The sequence below is a fragment of the Aricia agestis genome, chromosome 1 (genome assembly GCF_905147365.1).
Source record: "Aricia agestis chromosome 1, ilAriAges1.1, whole genome shotgun sequence".
In the NCBI taxonomy this organism is placed as follows: domain Eukaryota; kingdom Metazoa; phylum Arthropoda; class Insecta; order Lepidoptera; family Lycaenidae; genus Aricia; species Aricia agestis.
The window spans coordinates 21,611,426-21,634,617 of record NC_056406.1 but is presented as its reverse complement, the minus strand read 5'-3'; the positions used below and the strand labels follow the sequence as shown (position 1 = coordinate 21,634,617).

At 38.1% G+C, this 23,192-nt stretch overlaps 1 protein-coding gene across 1 annotated transcript; it reads left to right on the top strand.

Annotated features, from left to right (window-relative positions):
• The first annotated feature begins 2,623 nt into the window (after nt 1–2,623).
• LOC121732994 (WD repeat-containing protein 82) lies at nt 2,624–4,056 on the top strand. The gene has a single exon (XM_042123062.1). The coding sequence runs from the start codon at nt 2,933–2,935 to the stop codon at nt 3,878–3,880; it is 948 nt and encodes a 315-aa protein (XP_041978996.1). The 5' UTR covers nt 2,624–2,932; the 3' UTR covers nt 3,881–4,056.
• The last annotated feature ends 19,136 nt before the right edge of the window (nt 4,057–23,192 follow it).

Sequence of the window (23,192 nt, the reverse complement as noted above, 5' to 3'; positions counted from 1 at the left end):
CATTTTTACACGTCAGAAATTCTTTTAGTATTATGGGTCTACAACAAAATGTATGAACAGAGTGCGTTCCGCCGGGCGTCCGAATTTTTCTGATCAGAAATTTCGGATAATGTGCTTAAGGTGATAAATATAAAGGTAAATTATTTTTATTTTAGTTTTATGTTATTGTAAAATATCGATAAGCATATCGATAAATTTGATTCAAGCACTAGCGTATATGTAAAAAAATTTAATGAAAAATTTTTCTTCAAAATTTGTGTAATATAAGAACAATAGAACCTTTAGTTATGCAAAATATAAAAGTAAAAGGGAGGATTAACAATATTTTATTTGAAATAGAGAACTAGAGATAGAATAAAGCAAAAATAAACAAATCGTAGCAATTAGGACATGAATATTAATTACCTGTGAAATGTATATTTTTCAGGATTATTCTTATGATTTACACTGCAAACTCATACAGCACAAGTCACCATTTTTAAATATAATCATATTTATTAAAAAAAAACAAACAAATTGAACAATATATTTGAAATACCGAAAGGGCATAAAAACGACTGACGACTTTTGACGATCTGTCAAATAAAAGTGGTTACAATTTTCATTAGACTGCCTCTCTCTTTTCATCTTGTTATAATTCCATAAAGGATTTTCTTCTCTCTCGCACTCTTTGTTGGTCTTTAGCATTATAGGCTTATGATTTGTATCGATATAAATTTATACTTCAAGCAAGGTGCATCCCTAAAGCACACGTAAAAATCTATGCCATATTTGTAGCCAAATTATTACTTGATGTGACATTTTTATCACTAATGGCATAAACAGCATGATTAAGCGATTATTAAACTTATAAATTTTCTTTTTAACTTACAAAAAATACCGATTGATAAGCCCAAAAAACGTTGTTGAAAACTTACTAACGTATATTATTAACGTATGTTATGTTAAATCCACGTATATTCCTTGACCATTTTTATGGTTTATTATTTAGCGGAACCACAAAACCCAACAAGATATTGCATTTAACGTTCACTAAACACTTTTATTAGCACTTTTAAAACATGAAATATGCAGACCGACTCCTTTGTTATGTTCTACTCGGTCGGACATAACATTACAGGCTTTTGACGTTTATACACCGATATGAGCTTTTCTCTTTCACTCAACTTACTGCATCGTTAGTAAGAAAGAGTAACATTATCAACTGTCAAAATATAAGGCTAATTCATGTATTTACCTATATTCATAGATTAAGTATTATAGTAATTTTAGCCCGTCATCGCGTGACCATTTTGTGCTTATTTTCATACAAGTAGTGTGCGTTTATTTTCTTGAATATTTCTATTTGTCGGTATTTGAAGCACATTTACAGAAAAGAAAGTCATTTAGTTCATGATATCGTTAAACTATAGTTCAAGTAATGAGAATCCGTAAACACACGTAAAAAGCTATGCAATTTTTGTAGCCAAATTATTAATTTATGTGACATTTTTAGCACTAATGCCTGATATAGCACGAATAAGGCATTATTAAACTTATAAATTATCTTTTTAGCTTACAAAAATACCGATTAAAAAAACCCAAAAAACGTTGTTCAAAACTTACACAATATGTAAGTTTTGAACAACGTTTTTTGGGTTTTTTATGTTAAATCCACGTGTTTGAGGCATTCTTTGGCTATTCTTATGGTTTATTATTTAGCGGAACCACAAAACTCAACAATATCTAGCATTAAATGTTCACTAAAAACCATAATTAATACTTTTATTACATGAAATCAACATGAAATATGCAGACCAACTCCTTTGTCCTTGTAGGTAGGACATAACATTACACGCTTTTGACCATTGACTGATAAGTGGACTCGGCATAATGGTCTCTACCAAATCAAAATACTGTGGCCGGTCCGCCATTTTATGTTCCGGTTCTCCGAGGTATATAAACTGTCAAAGTGTCGTATTATAGGGATGTTGAAATTAAAAGAAAATATCGATATATCGATACATCGATATTTGAAAAAAATATCAATATCGGTCTCGATATATCGCGAAAAAAATAGGCACTTGAAATGTTCACAAAATACTCAGTTGTATACATACTTTAATAGTAGTAATAATTGATGGTAAAATTAAAATAAACTGTAAACACTTCGTGCGCAAGTACAACTAGTATTTGTACGATTTTTTGCTAATTTTTGCCCGATATCAATAATGGCAACTTAAATAATAATTAATAAACTTAAAATAAATTAAATAGTTTTATTAAAATTAAGGAGGCTCCTATATAAAAAAACCATATTTGCCTATTTTGTCTCTATGTACTATAATACAAAAAGACAAAATAGGCAAAAATTATATTTTTTTATATAATATTAAAAAAAAAAACATTTTTGATATCAATATAATATATAATATAACAGGACGCTCACTTATAACATGTTAGTTCATCGATGTCCTCGACAAATATCAACCGAGTGTCCCATCACTATAGACCGCCATGTTTAGTTCTTGGCAATATGGCGCCGGCCACACTTTTTTGTAGTTATGTCGTCTCCATCTGTTTCCTTATTCATTGCTTTTGACGCTTATATACCGATAGAAGGCTCTTTCTCATTCTGTAATCCACAGAATAGAAATTACTCATCTAATCTGTGGTTGTACAGTGTACTTGTTTATATTTTTCGGTTTTCCTGCTGTAAATTGTGTTTCCACGAGCTTTGCATTGTTTCATATAAAGTTTTTGATTTATTGACCTCAGAAGTGATATTTTATCATTATAAATTTAAAGATACTTCAATTAAACTTGTTAACAGAATCATTTTTAAAGAGAGGTTAAATAATATTATACTGTAAGCACATCTCCGATCTACATCTCCTATCTATATAACGGCGTTCGAAGATTGTAGTGTAACTCACATTATAATTTATAACAAATGATGAAGCTAGTGGATCCGGTAGTGAGAAGTTTTAAGGTGGCCAAAGTGTTTCGAGAAAATACAGATAAAATAAATAGTATAGATTTTTCTCCAAGCGGCGAAACACTCATATCATGCAGCGAGGATGATCAGATTGTTATATATGATTGCGAAAAAGGAACACAAATGATTACCGTAAATAGCAAAAAGTATGGTGTGGATTTAATACATTTTACACATGCAAAAAATACTGCAATACATAGCTCAACTAAAGTTGATGATACTATTCGATATTTATCATTGCATGATAATAAATATATAAGATACTTTCCCGGGCATACCAAGAAAGTTGTAACTTTATGTTTATCACCAGTAGAAGACACTTTCCTCTCCGGTTCCTTAGACAAAACTTTGAGACTATGGGATTTAAGATCACCGAATTGTCAAGGATTGATGCACTTGTCAGGAAGACCCGTAGCTGCCTATGATCCAGAAGGACTTATATTTGCAGCTGGTGTAAACTCAGAAAGCATAAAATTGTATGATGTAAGATCGTTTGACAAAGGGCCTTTTGTTACATTCAAATTAAATCAAGAAAAAGAATGCGATTGGACGGGACTAAAATTTTCAAGAGATGGGAAAACAATGTTAATTAGTACAAATGGATCCATCATTCGTTTGGTCGATGCTTACCATGGCACACCCTTGCAAACATTCACTGGCCATCTCAATAATAAGGGTATACCTATTGAAGCCTCGTTTAGTCCAGATTCACAATATATTTTTAGTGGGTCAACTGATGGTCGGGTTCATGTGTGGAATGCTGATACCGGTTATAAAGTGTGTGTTTTAAATGGAGATCATCCGGCTCCAATACAGTGCGTTCAATTCAATCCAAAATATATGTTGTTGGCTTCAGCATGTACAAACATGGCATTTTGGCTCCCTACAATTGATGATGTGTAGTATATGGAAACATATTAATAAGAAAATTTATGCGACCCAGTGAAAATGTTGGTAACATATTATTCATCTTTAAAAAAACATTAAAATCAGTATAAAGTAATTTTACTGTAACTTCTACAAAACTACTTTGTGGCAGTAAGCAGCATGATCTTGTGGAATACAATATTTTTTATGAAGAAAGTCATTTTATTAAACCTTTGTTCCAATGTTCCTAATTAATTAAGTCTGCGTAAAAACTGCAACATAAAATTTCGTATAGACTTAGATATGAATATAATAGAATATAATATAATGATGAAACTTTGCTCTTAAAATTTTTAAGGTGCGAATAAAAATTAGAAATTCGTAAATCTCTCGTATGAGACGCGATTCACAAAAAATAAAAATATTGTAGTGTAAAGACTATACCAAAGTATTTTTTAGTTTGGACAGAAGGTGCGGAAATCATATAGGAAAGCAGAAAAAAAATAAAGTCTAAATATTTTAAAACATTAAAATCTCAGGAACTAGGTACTTGAATTGTAGGAATGAAATACAGTACAAAATTTGTGTCTCTTAATGATCAATCTAATCAACTGGGTAGCAAGTTTACAAACCCTCGTAATTAATTTAAATAAAATAATTTCGTTTTCAGGGAGTCAAAAAATGACTAATTTAAAAATTGATTTTCTCAAAAACGAAGTAAAATGCGCACTCGGGAGTTCTACTCTTGCATTTGAAATAAAAGACGCCATCGACTCATTGCATTAACTTAGTCATGTCCGATTTTGGGGATTTCTAAAACACTGTGCGATGCTGCAATTTAAAAACTTTTATCTTTAAAGGTTCAGGAGTTCTGTTCAGTGCCTTTGGACCAAGAGACACCTTCGTATGAACTTTCTCTTATTCGTAACATAATATGTTTAAGTTACTAGAAACAACATTTTAACCACTATGAGTCTTTTGATAAATTTCAAGGATTTCCCTCGATTGCTCATAGATCCCATAATCAGCTCACCACTTTCGTAATTATTATACTAAATTAAGATTATACCTTATAAGTAAAACAACACAAGAATTTTGAAAATCGGTCCACAAACAGCGAAATAGTCATCAAAAACATCTGCTTCGATGCAAAATATCACGAAAAGCATCAATAATTGGGTCATAATGTGATGACCCATGGCATAAATATGATTTTGAGATGATGATCTAATAAATTGATGTGTTGGCTTATGCTGTTGTTTAAACAACGCCGAAATCCCCGAACCTGTATCTATAAGGATTCTAAAGTTCTGTTGGGTACCTTCGGATCTAGGGTATAACCTGGTGCGAAATCTTACTTTTTAGTAGCATTTACCTCGAATGCTTCAGAAAAAATTGAAATAACTATATGTTTCCATACAAATTTCAAGGAGTCCCCTCGATTCCTCCAAGATCCCATCATCAGATCACCACTTTTGTGAACATGGTACCAAATTCGAGTTAAACCCTATACAACACAAAAAGAATTTTGAAAATCGGATTACAAACGGATATTATCGTTGAACATTCAAAAAAAAAAAAGATACATACAGCCGAACGTATAACCTCCTCCTTTTTGGAAGTCGGTAAAAAAGCGACCTAAGCAATTTCTTCAGAAATGTGTTCAGGACGTCCAGAAAGTAAACATTAAAGTCCCCGCTTCTACAGGTGGAGCCGGAGTGGGGGGAGGGGGGGTTAAAGTTCCCATTTTTAGGGTTCCGTAGCCAAATGGCAAAAAACGGTACCCTTATAGATTCGTCATGTCTGTCTGTCTGTCCGTCCGTATGTCACAGCCACTTTTCTCCGAAACTATAAGAGCTATAAGATTGAAACTTGGTAAGTAGATGTAGTCTGTGAACCGCTTTAAGATTTTGACACAAAAATGGAAAAAATATAAAAAATTTTAGGGGTCCCCATAGATGCAACTGAAACAAAAAAAAAATTTTTCATCTAACCTATGCGTGTGGGTATCTATGGATAGGTCTTCAAAAATCATATTGAGGTTTTTAATATAATTTTTTTCTTACCTGAATAGTTTGCGAGAGAGACTCTTCCAAAGTGGTAAAATGTGTCCCCCCCTCTAACTTCTAAAGTAGGGGCACGATAAGTTTAAAAAAAAATATGATGTACATTACTACAAAAGCTACCAACGAAAATTGGTTTGACTGAGATCTAGCCAGTAGTTTTTTTATACGTTACGAATGGTAAACCTTAATTTAACTTTCATTAAATCAACTGAAATATGAAAATAAATCAAAAACCTCTTAATTTCATAAAAATAGCTGGTGCGGAACCCTTCATGGGCGAGTCCAACTCGCATTTGGCCGGTTTTTTTAGTTTTTAGGCTTCCATAGCCAAATTGCAAAAAACGGAACCCTTATAGATTCGTCATGTCTGTCTGTCTGTCTGTCCGTCCATATGTCACAGCCACTGTTCTCCGAAACTATAAGAGCTATGCTATTGAAACTTGGTAAGTAGATGTAGTGTGTGAACCGCATTAAGATTTTGATACAAAAATGGAAAAATAATTAAAAATTTTAGGGGTCCCCATAGGTACAACTGAAACAAAATATTTTTTTTTTCATCTAACCTATTCGTGTGGGGTATCTATGGATAGGTCCTTAAAAATCATATTGAGGTTTCTAATATAATTTTTTTCTAACCTGAATAGTTTCCGAGAGAGACTCTTCCAAAGTTGTAAAATGTTGCAGTTGTATGTGTAGGGAGGCTAAGAGACGTCACATACACTCATCTATTGAACGAAGTAACCCTTCTCAACTATGGCGATTTCTTCCGACACTCGATTTTGGCAAATCTTCCGCCAGCTTCAATAACACGATTGACACGAGCTTAACTCTCATTTCTCTGTCCTACCCTTATTGTGGTCCCACCAGTAGTTGTCGACCAGAACGCTAAAGCCCATACCATATCCCATCTTCGCTCTCTTCTTCTCCCATCCTGCGGGGCTAAAATGGTCACATTTAGCAATTCCTCTCAATCAATTCAGCAAATGAATTGTCAAAACTGTCAAACTGACAAATGTCAAATCAATACAAAAATACAGAAATGAATTGCAAGCAGAGTTGCATTTTGCGATTCTAGAAAAATGAATCATATTATGATTCATATCAGGATTCTTCAAAGCGACCATTGGTGATTAGCCCCGCTGTACTCCATTTTCATTCACGCATGTCTCTGATGATGAAGTACAACACATTATGGCTCGCATGATATCACTTACCCTTCCCGAACTCTTGCCAATTCTCTCACATATCCTTAACTACTCCTTGACAAAAGTTATTTTCCTTCAGCATGGAAACGTGCTAATATTATTCCACTTCCTAAAACACCAAATCCATCTTCCGTTTCCGATTTCAGGCCAATATCCATACTACCCTATCTCTCTAAAATCCTTGAACACATTTTTTCATAAACAGCTCTCCCAATTCCTATCCTCTAATAAGTTACTTTCTCCATTCCAATCTGGTTTCCACCCAGGTCACAGTACTGTCACAGCGCTGCTAAAAGTGACAGATGATCTCCGACTAGCAATGGAAAACAAATGTATTTCAATCCTAGTTCTCCTTGACTTTAGCAGCGCATTTAACTCTGTAGACTTTGATGTCATCCTTTCCATCCTTCGTTCCCTTAACATATCTCCCTCAGTGGTGGACTGGTTCGACACCTACCTTCGAGGACGTTCGCAACCTGTCCGCTCAGATTGGTGCGATATTGAAGCGGGTGTTCCTCAAGGTGGCGTTCTCTCTCACCTTCTAGTCTCTATTTTTATTAATGTTATCACCACATTCATCAGATCAATGCAATTTTGAATTTGAAAATTGTTAGGAAGAGATTTAAGCCGGAAAATAGTATGAAGTCACGCCACCGTCGGTGTGTCGTGACGGTGTGTCGGGGGACCGCCAAGTAAACTACAAACTACAACCGCCAAGACGCTGATTATCTCGATTCGGTTCGCTGTGAACTGATCCTTAAACTATAATGTTATGTGAAATCAAACATCTACATTAGCGGTCCCCCTACACACCTTGACAACAATTATGGACTAAAATATTACTTTATACAAGTTAGAAATTATTTGAACTTAAAGGCAGTAAATATTATTTCAATTCTTTTTAAAGTCGTTTGGCGGGGGTTTTTTTTAAATTTCTTAATTTAATTTTATTTCATACTTTTTAAACTTGTGTTGGTTAAAGAGCAGAATAATCATATTCTCATGATTACCATCTATCAATGTTCTTTTCAATGAGGCCGTTAATATGAGCCCAAACATGAAACCTCCACTTTGGGTTCATACGAAGCTCGGTTCCTAGGTATAGAATCCAGGTGATGCTGCAGCAGCAGCATGTAAATGGATACTGTCTATCTACATCTTACTGGTTGTCGCAATTAAAATAAGCCCAAACACGATACCTCTGCTCTAAGTTGGCGAGGAGTTGGATATATTATTGATTACCAGGTGATGCTGCAGCACTAGGTCAACTTTCCAGTAATATGTGTATATGTATATTGTATACTCACAAATGTCACGAACTAGAATGAAATATAAGACCTATCAAACGACAACAAGTTGCTAACGGCCTTTCATGAACCAGATAAACCCTGATTGTCCAGCACTGAGCAGGCTGATGATGATGAATTATAGCTAAGAACACTCTCGATCATGTCGGCTCTTAAACAAAAAAAAACTAGATCAAAATCGGTCCACCCGTTTGGATGCTACGATGCCACGGACAGATACACACACAGACAAACAGACAGACAGACAGACAGAGAGACATTTTTTTTTATATTATTTTTTATTATGTTTAGTCTTTGTTAATGTAGGCGTTGTTAGTGTAATATTGTAAAATATTGTAAGTAAAGTGTAAGTGAAAAGGTATAATATTGTTGGTATAAAGTCTTGTATGTTACTCTAAAAAAGATTGGTAAGTGTAAAATGAGCGCTTCTCGCCTTCAAATGTAAAAGTTTGGCGAGTTTATAGTTTGTAACAACACATAAAAAATTGTATTTTGTGAAATAAATGAAAAAAAAAAGACAGACAGACACGTCAAACTTATAACACCCCTCTTTTTTGTCGGGGGTTAAAAAGTACCCAGTAGCTGATTCTCAGACCTACTGAATATGCATATAAAATTTGGTAAAAATCAGTAAAGCCGTTTCGGAGGAGTACGGTGACTAACATTGTGGCACGAGAATTTTATATATAAGACTAGCTGTCCCGGTGAACTTCGTGTCACTTTAAAACCTTCCCTGGACTTCTATGAATATTTTAAGACTAAAATCAGCCCAATCCGTTCAGCCGTTTTCGAGTTTTAGCGCGACTAACACATTTGAAAATCCATTTTTATATGTATACTAGATGTCCCGCGCGGCTTCGCCCGCGTAAATTAGAAATTTTACAGAATCCGTAGGTACATTTTCCCATAAAAAATATATCCCCCGTTTTTCCCACATTTTCCTGAGTTTTTTTCTGTCGTATTAGTCTTAGAGTAATAATATAATATAACCTTCTTGATAAATGATGAGTCTTACTCGATAAATGATCTATCTAACACTGAGATAAGTTTTTAAATCGGACCTGTAGGTAGTTTCTGAGATTGACGCGTTCAAGCAAACATACTCTTCAGGTTTATAATATTAGGTAGATATAGATTTTTTTTAATTATCGCTTGACAAACTCGAGTCTCGATCTAAAAGACTATGAAATGGTATAATATGGTAGTGATGATGATGATGATGAAGAATGTAATTTGCATAGTAGCATATGCTTTCTGTTCTTAAAACAACGCCGAAACTCCCAAACTTGTATCTATAAAGAATCAGGAATTCTGTCAGCACCTTCCGAACCACGGTATACCAGGTATATCTCGGTGCAAAATCTTACTTGTTGGTAGCATATGCTTAGAATACTTCTCACGAAACCGAAGTCACCATATGTTTCCCTATAAGTTTTGAGGAGTTCCCTCGATTACTTATGGATCCTTCATCAGATCACCACTTTTCTGAATATAATACCAAATTGGGATGATACCCTATATACCAAAAGAAAAATTTTGAAAATCGGTTAACAAACGGCGGAGTAATCGTTGAATATAAGAAAACGAACATAACACCTCCCCCATTTTGAAAGTCGGTTAAAATTGTAGCCTATGTGTTATTTATTTAATACTATTGTGTTTATTTATGTACTATGTATTTTGAGACTATGCAATTTTGTCGCGTTCGCGATTCACTTTCACTTTTGTTGAGTTTCAGAACGCGATATTAGGTCCTCCAACGCGCACGCGAATTTGAACTTTATGCAGCGGTAATAAATTACAAATTGACTCTCCATTTTATTTAGAAAACGTTTGTATGGGAAATAGAAAAATGCTGTTTTGAGGATTTTCCCGGCAATTATTCGAATTTTTCTCACCTTTTAAACCTTCCCTAGACCTCCACGAATAATTCAAGACCAAGATAAGATAAATCCGTTCAGCCGTTCTCGAGTTTTAGCGAGACTAACGAACAGCAATTGATTTTTATATATATATAGACTAGCTGTCCCGGTGAACTTCGTGTCACTTTAAAACCTTCCCTGGACTTCTACGAATATTTTAAGACCAAAATTAGCCCAATCCGTTCAGCCGTTTTCGAGTTTTAGCGCGACGAACACATTTGAAAATCCATTTTTATATATAAGATAAGTTTGTCCGTGGGAGAGCAATGCTTCGGCACGAATGGGCTGGCTTGACCGGAGAAATACCACGGCCTCACAGAAAACCGGCGTGAAACAGCGCTTGCGCTGTGTTTCGCAGAGTGAGTGAGTTTACCGGAGGCCCAATCCCCTACCCCCCTAGAAAATCTAGAAATGCCGCAGTTGAAAAACAATTTGTTACCCCAGGAGGGTACCAACAGCGATGGAGAATCCCTCTCTGTACGTCCATGCTCAGGAACCCTTGGAACTGAACGTGGACGTCCAGGCTGCCCCTCGTATTCTGGGGAGGGCAAAACTGCGCTCCAATCTGCTCGGGGCAAGAGCAAACACACAAAGGCACCCCCCTCGATATTAAACATGGACTTTTGTAGGAGACGGCAAAGCCGGCTTTGCTCTTTTTAACCGAGACGCAGATATCATCTCCGACTTCCGAGTGACACATCATACCTTTCCCACCCAGGGTATTATCTCGAGCACTCCTTTCTACCCAAAGCTGGAGTATGTGTGTATATCAGAGATGATATCAGCTCTCGCCGCCTCAGCAATCTTGAGGTCATGGACCTGTCAAACTTATGGCTCCGCATAGATTGCGACGACCACCCTCGCGTCTATGCGTGCCTATATAGGTCCCATAGTGGTGACCCCGAGACGGACCGACTCTTGGAGCACCTGCAAGCTGCTTCAGATTTTGTGCAGCGACAGGTCCCATCCGCAGAGATCATAATACTTGGCGACTTTAATGCCCACCACGCCGACTGGCTCAATTCCAGCTGATCATGCGGGGAGATCTGTCTGCAACTTTGCCCTTGCGAACGACTTGACACAACTGGTTACTACGCCTACGCGAATCCCAGATGTGGATGGTCAGAATCCTTCCTTGTTGGACCTCCTGCTGATTTCCAATCCTGACGGCTACCAAATATCCGTAACCGCACCACTTGGTTCATCGGATCATTGCCTTGTTAGGAGTTCTGTGCCACTTACGACGGTGTTAAGACAGCGTGCTGTTAAATACCGTCGTGTGTGGCACTACAAGTCAGCAGACTGGGATGGGATGCGGTCGTTTTTTGCATCCTATCCGGCGAGGAGCACACGTGCCCCCAAGCACGTGTGCTCCTCACTGGATGATCCCGACAACACTGCCAAATCTGTTGCCGATGTGGTGATGCAGGGGATGGAACTTTTCATTCCGACCTCTGTAGTGCCAACTGGCGGCAGATTTCGTCCCTGGTTTGGTTCATCCCCCAAAAAAGCTTCTCGCCGGAAGCAGGAGGCTTACCAATCCTGGGCCAACGCAGTGTCTGCTCGGGATTTAAATACCAGCACATATAAAAAGGAGTACAACCTTGCCTCTAGGTCCCTCAAGAAAGAGATTACTCGGGCAAAGCAACAGCACGTCAATAGAATTGGCAAGATACTTGAGCGCCTCCCCTCGGGAACCCGTGCATTCTGGTCTCTGGCCAAAGCTATTGAAGGAAATTTCTGCAAGCCAACCTTACCATCCCTACACGTAGGCAATGGATCGTTGGCCCAGGACGCAAAAGACAAAGCCGATCTGGGCAAGCTCTTTGCGTCAAACTCGACCCTGGATGACGGGGGGCAGAAACCGCCGACCATACCGCGATGCACGAGCATCATGTCGGATATTCGGTTTCATCAGCGCTTAGTGCGAAAAGCCCTCCGTTCCCTTGATATTTAAAAGTCGAGTGGGCCTGACGGAATCCCGCCTATTGTGTTGAAAAAGTGTGCTTCAGAGTTGGCTCCGGTCTTGGCGCGTCTTTTTTGGCTCTCCTATGCAACTGGCATCGTCCCGGCTTCCTGGAAGACAGCCTTGGTGCACCTTATCCCCAAAAAAGGTGATCGCTCCAATCCTTCCAACTACAGACCAATCGCTATAACCTCTCTCTTCTCGAAGATAATGGAATCCATAATCAATAGCCAGCTTCTTCGATACTCGGATGGCCAGGGATTACTAAGCGACAAACAATACGGGTTCCGTAAGGATCGCTCGGCTGGTGATCTCTTGGCATACCTGACTCATCGTTGGGCTCAGGCAATTGAGTCGAAGGGACAGTCATTGGCTGTTAGTTTGGACATTACGAAGGCCTTTGATTGGGTTTGGGCTTGGCATAAAGCGCTGCTATCAAAGCTTCCATCATACGGGCTGCCCGAGAAATTATGTAAGTGGGTCACTAGTTTCTTAGCAGACAGAACCATAAAGGTCGTAGTTGACGGCGAATGCTCGGAAACTCAGTCTGTTGATGCTGGTGTCCCTCAGGGCTGTGTGCTATCGCCTACTCTATTCATACTGCATATCAATGACATGTTACAAACCAACGGCATTCATTACTATGCGGATGATAGTACAGGTGATGCTGTATATACCGGCTCCCCTAATATTTCTCGGCAAAATGTCACTGAGAGTCGAAACGAACTTGTGTCTAAGGTGGAGAATTCATTGGAGAAGGTCTCAGAATGGGGTAGACGTAACTTGGTCCAATTCAACCCTGCCAAGACACAAGTCTGCGCGTTCACCACTAAAAAGTCACCAATGGTCGTATATCCTCGTTTCGAGGGCACATCTTTAACCATCTCCCCTAGCATTGAGATACTTGGCGTCAACATATCGAGCGAAGTCCAGTTCCGATATCATCTAGAGGGTAAGGCCAAATTAGCCTCGAAGAAGCTTGGTGTTCTTAACAGAGCGAGACAGTACTTCAGTCCGGAACAACGCCTACAACTCTACAAGGCGCAGGTTCGGCCTCATATGGAATATTGTTCTCATCTCTGGGCAGGGGCGCCAAAATACCAACTGCTCCCTCTAGATCGTATCCAACGAAGGGCCGCTCGAATTGTTGACTGCCATAGTGTTTCAAACAGCTTAGACCCCTTGGAATTACGCCGAGATGTAGCTTCACTCTGCATCCTCTATCGGTTGTATCACGGGGAGTGCTCTGAGGAATTGTTCGGAATCATACCACCTGCAACTTTTCGCTATCGTCCCACGCGAAAAACATACCATGCTCATCACCTTGATGAGCGGCAGTCTTCCACAGTGCGTTTTTCGCGTAACTTTCTGCCACGCACTGTAAAACTCTGGAACGAACTGTCACCAGCAGTATTTCCGGACCTATACGACCTGCAAACCTTCAAGAAAAGTGCGTATTCCCTCTTAAAAGGCCGGCAACGCACCTGCAGCTCTTCTGGTGTTGCGAGTGTCCATGGGCGACGGTAGTTGCTTACCATCAGGTGACTTATTTAATAAAAAAAAAGACTATATTTTAACCTTAGATGAATGATTAGTCTAGCGCGCGCTCGTCTAGATACCGCGCTGTATAGAAAAAACAGATTCCTGAATGCGGCAACTCAATATTGTAGTGTGTGTAAAACAATGCACAAATATTGTTGTGTGCGTAGATAATCGGGTTGCCAGATACGTGACTGGTGCCCAATCAATGGGGAAAAATTTGTTGCTGTGGTCTTGTAATTTATTATTATTGTATAGTAAGTGCTGATTTAGATTTAGATTTTAGATAAACTTTACCATTGGAATAAAGTCCATTCGAAAAGAATGCGATAAAATAACAACGTTGTTTAGGTCAACGAAATATAATGGGTACAATATTGATGAGAAAACAATACAAAAACAATGGTAGAAAGTTTAACGAAAGTTAAGAATGAGTCATAAAAAAGCAAATGTTAAAATTGTTTTCTCATTTGTTACTGTATTGTGTACATAAAATATAAACTGTATTTAAGATTTTTATTATAATATGATACTCATAATTCATACTATGTAAGTATGTACCATCGAGGAAGTTGATTCCTATGCAATTGACAGACCAACGTTATTTGGTCGAATATGTCAATTCAATGTTAATTGTGATCTGTCAGGTGGGTTTGACGTAACGACCAGCAAATGGCGTTATGAAGTAACACGAAGTCAATGAGTGTTTGCTATACCGAGCAAAGCTCGGTCATCCAGGTACTATAAAAAAAAAGATATAATCCATACTAATAAATAAATAATAAATAAATAAATAATCCATAATATTATAAATGCGAAAGTATCTCTGTCTGTCTGTCTGTCTGTCTCCCTTTCATGCCAAAACTACTGAACCGATTGCAATGAAATTTTGTACACATCTATTCTAGAGCCTTAGAAAGGACATAGGCTACATTTTGATGAGGGAAAATGTCTTATTTCCATGAAAATATCGATGAAAATTAATCCGCATTGTAGTTCTTATATCTGACAGCAGATGTCGTTTTTATTGCCGATGGCTCCGTAGCTCAGTTGGTCAAGCGTGGGTTAAGCGCGTGGTCAGCGCTCATCCCGGGGGTCCTGGGTTCGAGTCCCGCCGACGGAACAAAAAGTTTTCAATGTTCCTGGGTCTTGGATGTGAATTACATATTGTATAATATGTATCATAATATTTCAAAAATCTTAAATATAAATTTTTATGTATCTTAATATATATATTTCTTGTGTGCGTGTGTATGTGACTGAACTCCTCCTAAACGACTGGACCAATTTTGATGAAATTTTTTGTGTGTGTTCGTGGAGATTCGAGAATGGTTTAGATTTACAGTTTGGTCTACTGGAAAATGTTTTTTCAATTAATTTCTTATTTATAAGGAGTTGTTGATTTTGGAATGTTTTACATTAGATCCGGCGGACGGCGCTATCATCGCATTCAATATTATTCTATTTCAATTTTAGTTTGTCCTGACAGATGGTGCTACGATTAATTTGAAAAAAAATTTGTTATTCAATTCATGTGCTGATTAAAATATTAAATAAATAACACATAGGCTACAATTTTAACCGACTTTCAAAATGGGGGAGGTGTTATGTTCGTTTTCTTATATTCAACGATTACTCCGCCGTTTGTTAACCGATTTTCAAAATTTTTCTTTTGGTATATAGGGTATCATCCCAATTTGGTATTATATTCAGAAAAGTGGTGATCTGATGAAGGATCCATAAGTAATCGAGGGAACTCCTCAAAACTTATAGGGAAACATATGGTGACTTCGGTTTCGTGAGAAGTATTCTAAGCATATGCTACCAACAAGTAAGATTTTGCACCGAGATATACCTGGTATACCGTGGTTCGGAAGGTGCTGCGAGAATTCCTGATTCTTTATAGATACAAGTTTGGGAGTTTCGGCGTTGCTTTAAGAACAGAAAGCATATGCTACTATGCAAATTACATTCTTCATCATCATTATCATCATCATCACTACCATATTATACCATTTCATAGTCTTTTAGATCGAGACTCGAGTTTGTCAAGCGATAATTAAAAAAAAATCTATATCTACCTAATATTATAAACCTGAAGAGTATGTTTGCTTGAACGCGTCAATCTCAGAAACTACAGGTCCGATTTAAAAACTTATCTCAGTGTTAGATAGATCATTTATCGAGTAAGACATTTATCGAGAAGGTTATATTATATTATTACTCTAAGACTAATACGACAGAAGAAACTCAGGAAAATGTGGGAAAAACGGGGGAAATATTTTTTATGGGAAAATGTACCTACGGATTCTGTAAAATTTCTAATTTACGCGGGCGAAGCCGCGCGGGACAACTAGTAATAATATAAAAATATTAAAAAATACCTATATTTCCGTTGTCTGGCACCTGTAAGCTGTTGTGACTGTCCTGTAGGCACTTAGCACGGAGCCAGACTGACGTGGTGTGAAATGTCCATAAATATTATTATTATTATTCATTCGTAATATTAATAACATTGTCTAAACATGCTCATACCCAGTATAGTAGGTAATCAATATTTAATAATGATTATCTGATTACTATACTGGACAGATGATTATCTGTAGACAGATGAAACACAAATGAAGCGCCGGCCGCGGCCGGCCCGAGTGTGCGATTTTATTATCGCAGTGCGCGCGGTACCACACAATTTCATATTCTGCATTTTATTTTCGCGACAATCGCGTCGCGAGCAGTCGCAGCAAAATGTGACAAATCACAATTTTAAAATCGCTGCGATTATTTACTCGCATGTGCGCGCACTGTCATACTAACTCATACGTGTATTTCTGCGATTAAATAATCGCGCTGCACAAAGTCGTGGTGCGCGCTAGGCCTTACTATTATTTGGAAAAGCAACGATGTCGATATTTTTTATTATTCTTTAGTAAAATCCGCCCTGTTTAGAATTTTGAAGGCAGGCCGCGCGTTTCTTCAGGCCGCGCGTTTCTTTCGTGGTCATTTCGTGTCCTATAGTTTCTTATGGAATGGCGCATGCGATGGCTATGCAGTGGTCGCAACGCCTCTACATGATGGAAGGGTGACCATATGTGGCAGGTTCCTGCCATTTTGGCAGGATTGGCGTCTTATTTTGGCCTGTGGCATGATCGGTTGACGTTTTAAAAACTTGGCAGGTTTTGGCAGGATTGGGGTATGAAAAATAAATGTTATTTTTGCATCAAAGAAGTCAGTGATTTATTAGAATCTGGTGGTAGTAATTCAAATTAATATTACCAAATTTTCTTTCTTTCTTTCAAATTCTGTTTTAAGTGTAGATAATTTTTGGTTATGCTTACCAACGCTTCATGCGAAATAATGTTCTCCCAAATCAATACAAAAACTCGGAACCGTTTTAGTAACATAGAATATCATTGGTTTTTAGGGTTCCGTACCCAAAGGGTAAAAACGGGACCCTGTTCATGAGACTTCGATGTCTGTCTGTCCGCCTGTCTGTGATCTGTCTGGCCGTCTGTCTGTCTCCAGGCTATATCTCAAGAACCGCTATAACTAGAGTTCTGAAATTTTCACAGATTGTGTATTTCCGGTGCCGCTAAACCAAGCAACCGGAGCAACAAATACTAAAATCAAAATAAAAGTAATATTCAAGGGGGCTCCCATACAACAAACGTGATTTTTTTTCTCGTAATCAATGATGGCAACAGGTAAACATACCCCCTTACTAATAAATATAAGCTTTGAATAATTATACAGTGTTTTGTTCCTGTCACACAAGTGACATTTTTAATTAGATTGAAGAAGACAAAACACTTCTCATGTAAGTGAATTTATGTAAATTCTTATGAGAATAAATGTCTTAAAACCTTAAACCTTAAAACACTGTATTATCTGTAACTATTCAAAGCTTATACAGCGTTTATTAGTAAGGGGGTTTAAATTTTCACAAAATTCTTAATTATATTTGTAATTTAATTATTAATAATTTATACGTGGGAGAGCCATGCTTCGGCACGAATGGGCTGGCTTGACCGGAGAAATACCATGTTCTCACAGAAAACCGGCGTGAAACAGCGCTTGCGCTGTGTTTCGCCGAGTGAGTGAGTTTACTGGAGGCCCAATTCCCTTCCCTATCCTCCCCTTTTCCCTTCCCTTCCCATCCCTACCCTCCCCTATTACCCTATTCCCTCTTAAAAGGCCGGCAATGCACCTGCAGCTCTTCTGATGCTGCGAGTGTCCATGGGCGACGGAAGTTGCTTTCCATCAGGTAACCCGTTTGCTCATTTGCCCCCTTCTTTCAATAAAAAATAATAATAATAATAATAAAATTTTATTCAAATAAATATTTGATCCCATAAAAAAACACAATTTTTTGCCTAAGTACTTTCTGATTTCTCTCTGTAACGGTACGAAACCCTTCGTGAGTGAGCCCGACGCGCACTTGGCCGATTTTATAAACAAACATGTTGCACCTTTGTTGCATGAATGGTGAGCATAGTGATTGCAAATTTTCCTTCAAACCTACAAAATAAATTTCGAATCGCATGAACAAATCCATACTAATATTATAAATGCGAAAGTATCTCTGTCTGTCTGTCTGTCTGTCTGTCTGTCTTGCTTTCACGCCAAAACTACTGAACCGATTGCAATGAAATTTTGTATACAGTTATTCTAGAGTCTGAGAAAGGACATAGGCTACATTTTGATGTGGGAAAATATCTTATTTCCATGAAAATATCGATGAAAATGAATTCGCATTGCGCGTGGCCAGCGCTCATCCCGGGGGTCCTGGGTTCGAGTCCCGCAGGCGGAACAAAAAGTTTTCAATGTTCCTGGGTCTTGGATGTGTATTAAAATAAAATTTCAAAAATCTTAAACATATTTTATGTATAATATTATAAAAAATCCAGAAATATATCGATGCAATGAACATTTTAGTTCTAATACGATTCAACAGATGACGTTTTATTTTTTACTTTATTGTAACATAGAACTAATCATACTTATTAGTTAGTATGTTTTTGTTTATAGTTTTTAATACGTTAGAATATTATGTTTAATAATATAATCACTTGGTATAATAATAATCAATCTATCTTATCTTATAGAACTCCTACTGCATTTCTAATATATGTGACAAGTTGACAACAGAAGGCGCTCTAAAATAAAGGAGTTCGAGTGTACCGTGTTGGCCTATATTTCATCCAGAAAATATATCAATGCAATCAACATTTTAATTCTAATATATGAAAACAGATGGCGTTTTATTTTTTATTTTATTATTGTAACAGAACTAATCATACCTACTTTACTATATAATATTGTTTTTATTCATAACTAGCTGTTGCCCGCGACATCGTCTGCGTGGACTTTAGTTTATAGTGCGCGGTGTCAACAAAATTTGTGTCAAATTTAAAAACTTTTTAAAACCCTGGTAAGTGGTACCCCTCTTAGGGCCGCGCTACACTGGAATGGCAGCGCTGAAAGTGCTTGCCTCGCATGGCAGCTCCATTCCGGTGTAGCGCGGCCCTTAATTAATCAAAATACCCAAAAACAGCTATGCAGTGTGCACATAATCTATACTAATATTATAAATGCGAAAGTATCTCTGTCTGTCTGTCTGTCAGTCTCGCTTTCACGCCAAACGCCAAAAGTATCTCTGTCTGTCTGTCTGTCTGTCAGTCTCGCTTTCACGCCAAACGCCAAAACTTCCGAACCGATTGTAATGAAATTTTGTATACAGATAGTCTAAAGCCTGAGAAAGGACATAGGCTACTTTTTTACTGGAAAAAAGGGTTGTAAGGGGGTGCAAATGCGTAAATTTGTTCAAATTAAGTTAGTTCCAACAATTCATAATAGATGGCGCCGTGCGTCTTCTACATCGCGCTGACGCTTGTTCAAAAGTCTTTCTATAAGACGTGGTATCATCTTACATTTAAGTTTCGATTTTTTTCGATTGTTATATCTATTCTACGGTATTAAATAACTCAGTACTTTATCTGTGCAGTGACGTAACCTTAAATCTATCAATGATAAATAGTTTATGGGTAAAGTTGTGTAATTGGAGGGCTAAATAAGCTTTAAAATATAAAGTTTAATATAAAAAAATGAAATACTTATTGTGTGCACACTGCACAGTGTTGAGGTAAACCTCTTTAGTGTAAGATGGTGTTGGCCGTTCAGATTTTAGAAGATGTTTATTTCCTATGTTTTTGATATTTGACACCTTGTCAGTTTTAAGTGTTCGGTTGATCGTCTAAAGAAAACCAATATATGATTTACTTTATGTACATTGCTTATTATTAATTTCACAAAGTACTTCATTCCACCGGAGCCGAATTAGGATAGAAAACGACTCCCTGTAAAAGGTTATGTGCCCAGAACGTAAGAAGTACTAAAAATATTCATTATGGAATTAAGTAAAATGCAAATCTCAAAGTTGGATGGTACTAACTGGGTGCAGTGGCGATACAGGATGACTGCACTACTGAGAGGTATGGATGGGCTTATCGATATTGTGAATCGTAAAGTTAGTAAGCCAGAGAAGCCAGCAATCAACAGTGGCGATGCTACTGCTGCAGCGGCAATGGCCGAATACAAGAAGAATTTAGGAGAGTACTTGAAAGTAGAAAGTACGGCTCTTTTATTGATTACGAACAATATTTCCGATGAAGCATTAGATAAGGTGATCAGGTTTTCAAGTCCAAGTGATGTCTGGGATGAACTACATCGACTATATGACGGCGTGAACGATGACCGTCTGTATCACGCCTGTACGAGCCTATTTCAGTTAAAGATGGACATCTCAGACGACATTGCGACTCATGTATCCAAAGCGAAGAATTTGTGGCATAATCTAAATCAAGAGCTAGTTAAGGCTGATGATGGGAAGGAGCTGCCAGAAATACTACTTATATGCAAGATTTTGGATACATTGCTGGAAGGATATTTTTCCTTCAAGTCGAGTTGGTTAATGATGTCAAAGAAGGACAGAACTATAGACAATCTGACCAGTCAACTTTGTGCCCATGAAAGGGCCTTGACGACAACCTCCAAGGAAGATACTGGATGCGTGTCAAGATCCACTGGTGAAGCTTTGGTTTTTCACCGTACGAGAAGGTCTATAAAGAAAAAACCCAAAGCGTTTAAGTGTCATGGTTGTGGTGAAGTTGGGCACTTCAAGAAGGACTGCCCTAAAAAGGAACGGCGCGGAAAAGCAGAAATGACCAACATGATGGCTGTGCTGGTCAACGTCATTGATTGTAACACGGATCGGGATGAGTGGTACGTTGACAATGGCGCCACACATCACGTTACAATGAGAAGTGACTGGTTCCAGGATTTCGAGCGTTTCCAAGAACCACACATGGTAACCACTGCTGATGGGAAAGTGGTAGATGCGCTAGGAAAGGGTTCGATTCTTATGCAGACAAAGAAAAGAACATTCTTAATGAATGACGTGTGGCTAGTTCCGAAAGTCACGAAGAATCTTTTTTCGGTGCTCTCAGCACATGATATAAACACGGAAAGTTTGTTTACGTCACAAGGCACTACTTGCTCATTTAGCATTAAAGGAGAATTGTGCGTGACTGGAAGTAGACAAAAACATGGCGGTTTGTACAAACTGAACTGTAAACCGATTCAACCCAAGAAAATGGTGATGTTGAATGCAATTGACACGTTACAGCTTTACCACGAACGTATGGGTCATCAGGACAAACGCCATGTGAAGCGAGTAATAGAACGAGAACTTGATGTAAAGGCAAAGGACAGTGGGAGTCTATGCGAAGGATGCATTTTTGGAAAGACACATAGGAAGAAGTTTGGTGTCCGAGAAAAAGCTGTCAGTCCAGGAGAACGCATTCACTCTGATGTATGTGGTCCATTCCCACCAAGTTGTTCGAAGTCTCGGTATTTCGTTTTATTCAAAGACGAATTCTCCAAGTACCGTTACGTGTACATCATGAAAAATAAATCGGAAGTACCTGAATTACTAAGTCTGATGTTAGCAGATGCGAAGGCAGCAGGTCACCGAATTAAGGAATTTCTGAGTGATAACGGAGGCGAATTCGATAATGAAAAAGTACGTAAAGAATTGGACAAGTACGGAATACACCAACGGTTGGTTATGCCTTACACGCCTGAACAGAATGGCATTAGTGAAAGGGAAAACCGCACAATCGTGGAAATGGTTAGAGCAATGATGTATGCACATGAAGAACTTCCTCAAGTTTTATGGGCTGAGTTGGTGAAGACTGCGGTTTACATTTTGAACAGAACAGGCCCAACTTCTGTGGAAGATAAATCCCCATTCGAGCTGTGGTTTGGTAAGAAACCACAAATTAAACATTTGAGGATCGTCGGTTCTACGTGCTACGTGCATATTCCCAAACAAAAAAGGAAGAAAATGCAGAAGAAGGCACAAAAGTGCATCTTTATTGGCTATGACAACGACGATGGGTACAGACTTTGGAACAAGGAATCAAACTCTCTGGTACGATCTCGAGATGTCACATTCGATGAAAGACCCATAGAATCAAAAATTGACTCGGATGGTTCACAAGTGGAGAAAGATTTGACTGACCTGGAAGTTCCTTTATATGTTAGAAGGAAATCTACCTTTAATACTGATGTGAATGAGGACGTACTGGTTGAGAGGCACAGAGACATAGCCCAGGAAGAAAGCCAAGACGCTGTTGAAGCCCCTGTTGCCAGTGATGAGGTAGAATTAGGAAATGTACTTCCAGAGATGCCAGATGAAGATGAATCTATTGAATTAGGGGGGGAGAATGAGGAAAGAGATGAAGAACGAGTCAATGATGAAAATGAAGGGGAGATCATTGAGCAGTTAGCAAGACATGAGATGCTCTTAAAAGACCGCTCTCTGCTCAGACGCCCTGGTAAATTCAATGATTTCGTATCATATGTCGGTACAGATTCCTATGTAGAGCCTAACACGTACAAGGAAGCAATAGCCTGCCCTGATAAGGAGTTGTGGATCAAAGCTATGGAAAGCGAGATTGAATCCCTGAAAGAGAATAAGACATGGATTCTAGACAGGTTACCCAAGAATCGGAAAGCTATTCCATGCAAATGGGTTTATAAGGTAAAGCAAAACCCTGATGGTACAGTCAACAAGTACAAAGCTCGACTAGTAGTAAAAGGCTTTCGACAAAGAAAGGGAGAAGACTACGACCAGACTTTTAGCCCTGTAGCCAAGATGGCAACAGTCCGAGCCGTATTGAGTATTGCAGCTAGTGAAGGCATGAAACTAAGTCAGTTCGATGTTTCAACAGCTTTTCTTTACGGATCTCTATCAGACGAAGAAATATATATGAAGCAGCCAGAA

What these genes read in the sequence shown, in the direction of transcription:
- LOC121732994 (XM_042123062.1), top strand. Translation starts at nt 2,933, where the DNA reads ATGATGAAGCTAGTGGATCCGGTAGTGAGAAGTTTTAAGGTGGCCAAA.